This window comes from Triticum dicoccoides, chromosome 4B (genome assembly GCF_002162155.2).
Source record: "Triticum dicoccoides isolate Atlit2015 ecotype Zavitan chromosome 4B, WEW_v2.0, whole genome shotgun sequence".
In the NCBI taxonomy this organism is placed as follows: Eukaryota; Viridiplantae; Streptophyta; class Magnoliopsida; order Poales; family Poaceae; genus Triticum; species Triticum dicoccoides.
Window position 1 is genome coordinate 342,832,843 of NC_041387.1, and position 2,837 is coordinate 342,835,679.

Sequence of the window (2,837 nt, forward strand, 5' to 3'; positions counted from 1 at the left end):
TCAGGGGATCATCTAGTAGTCTAGCCATGATTTATGTTCCAGTGTGATGACTCTGGCCATCATTATCGAAAGCATCCCGTGATGCCATCTAGTAGTAGGTATTCTATCCCTGGGTTTTGAATCCGAGATTCACCCTACTTGCTTCATGTTGATAGTTTTGCTCGTTCCTTTAGGTTATTAGTAACCTTTGCATTAGTCCTCGATGTTCGTGGTATTCCTTTCTTCCAAATACTATGAACCGCTTATGGCAGATGTTCCTCGCTGATCGAAAGATCACAATCAGAGTGCTCTCGATGGGTTCTCGATTCTACATTGTGACTCTGCCAGTTCTACCTTTCTGCATGGGTTATCCGGAAGAAATATGTTGAACTTCGTTCGACATGCTAAACCATGCATCCACAACTCAGAAAATCATATGTTCCTTTGAGTTGTCTCTCTTTAGTTGCTTTCTGGCCCTCGTCTATCAATTGATAGTCAGGAGTAATTGTGCATTCGTGTTATCAATGCTTATTACTCTTGTGGTCCGTCAAGCCATTCTGTCCTGAATGACTAGGAGAAGCAAACTTCAGTACCTCATCCATATTCAGGATCGGGTCAAAGCAGTTGTACTCCGCAGATCAAATACTAATCCAGCTTTGTTCTGTTCCACCCTGGAGTGTTACCATCTTTATATTAAGATTATCATGGGAATGGCACACCATCCTATGAATTCTTGATTTAGTGATACTCTCGCCATCATTACTCATTCCTCGGTTTAGTGATACGTTCGATGTTGGGTCATGGATGCCTGTCCCTGTAAGTTTGTGCCACTTTGGGTTTACGACTAGCCATGTCAGCCCGGGCTCCTTACCATATGGATGCTAGCGACACTACCATATACGTGTGCCAAAAGACGCAAACGGTCCCGGGTAAAGGTAAGACGACACCCGTGGGAATACCGTGCGTGAGGCCGCAAAGTGATATGAGGTGTTACATGCTAGATCGATGTGGCATTGAGTCGGGGTCCTGACACTTGATTTCTCCTTCCCCACCTGCAAGTGTGGAGAAGATCTCCACCTATGGTTTCATCCTACATCAGAAGTGTTTTACAAGAAAATATTGTGCCGAACCAATATCTGTTATAAGGTACATCATATGCGTCATTACAAAAATTGTTTAAGAATTATCTTGCCAAAACATTACGAAACAAGAGAAGTTCACATGTTTTGCTGCTATAGTTATATATTATATGTATCAAAAATGTCCCTACCTATGAAAGCAGGCAACAGAGCAAATATATTAGGCATAAATGAACACATGAGGTGCGGAATTTTCATAGAATTTTGATTTTTGTTTTGTTCCTCTAGATCTTCATATCTAGCCTTCCAACAACTTCAACAAGGCAACCGCTACAATCCAGTATATCACTTATCATCGGATGTGACAATCGTTGGAACTTGCCCATGATTTATGAAGTCTATCTTGTTCAACCTAACACAACAAAGGACCTGCTCAGGGAGTTCCTCTTGCTTCTGGGCCTGCAATACAATTATAAAATTAACTAAAGAAATGAACATAAGTGAGACAAAAGAAATATGATATTTGTCTTAGATAACTACATAATTTTTTAATTCCTAAAAGGAGAAACCTCTTACAATGTTCATTGGTCATCTTTGTTTTATTTACGGAAGGTCTGGCATGAAAAATATGTGTCCACTTGGTAAACCAAATGATCCTTAATCATGTAGAGCCTATATAATAGGAAAAGATTCCTAGTCGGCTGACCAATCTCGTCCTTGCTAGTCACAAACATCTGGGTCACATCGTGGGTGCGAGCCGTAGCTTCCTTTTCTTTCGTTATCCTCCACCGAGAAACAATATCATTTTCCTTCCATCTCACTTTTCCTTTTATTCTTTGTTGCCTGATCACCATGCATGCCCTATCCTAGCACACCTATCCTTTGCTCTCTTCCCACCATGCCGACCACGATGCCCTTTCACCACCGTCAATTGCAGCACTGCTACAGTACCGTCTCTAATACGCGATGAGAGCGACCGTGATGGAGTGATGCTCCGCGCTCGTGCTGCCCTCTAGAGGATGGAGGAGACAACATGAAGTGAGGAGGGGCAGATGTGATCCGCCTCTTACCATTAGAGATGTTAGTTGTCTCCCCCACCTAAGCATCCACCTTCTACCTCGCAGGGACCACATCTCAAAGGGAATTTTGACTTGAGCATGAGCCTTGATGGAGAATCTGCAACCCCTATCAGCATAGTTGTGACCAGCCAATGGACAAGATGAAACCTTAGTTCCTACGAGATGTGACTATGGTGACCGAGGAAAGTTACGGTGTTGAAATAACAACTCAGAATATTGGAACACATGACATGGGTGATGGAACCAGCAGCGGGGCATATTGCGACAGCATGGCCATGGTAGGTGGTGATGGGTGGTGCGGGATGGTAGAACTAGTAGTAGGTTGCACTATGACTGGCTTTAGAGTGGGCTCCAAGTTCGGATCCCATTTACGCCAAATACTGTAACTAATGACTCCAAAAGATGTTACCGTTGGTGGATGGTGACATCAATGATGCTTCAAGCGATGGCCAGTGAGCTGGAACCCGTGGCTCCCAGTGCTACATCCACCTTTGACAGATGATGCGAGGAATTGGACAGTCATCCATGGTGGATGCCCCGAATCTAGCCTCCATGAGCTAAGATTAGTGGACGGAGATGCTAGAACCAGCTATCCATGAAGCTGTGATAATGAGGCAAGGGCAAGGTTGCCCGATGACATGGAGGATGAGATTCGGAGCTATTAGTGTTGCAATGATGGTGGAGGGTTGCCGGGAGCAAA

General features: G+C 44.0%; 1 protein-coding gene across 1 annotated transcript in view; it reads right to left on the bottom strand.

Moving 5' to 3' along the window:
- Positions 1 to 1,109: 1,109 nt before the first annotated feature.
- LOC119293615 overlaps positions 1,110 to 2,837 on the bottom strand; it is a 30,772-nt gene continuing 29,044 nt past the window's right edge. The window contains exon 10 of the mRNA XM_037572022.1: positions 1,110 to 1,517. Coding sequence (XP_037427919.1) covers positions 1,404 to 1,517 — 114 coding nt within the window. The 3' untranslated portion in view covers positions 1,110 to 1,403. The remainder of the gene's footprint in view (positions 1,518 to 2,837) is intronic.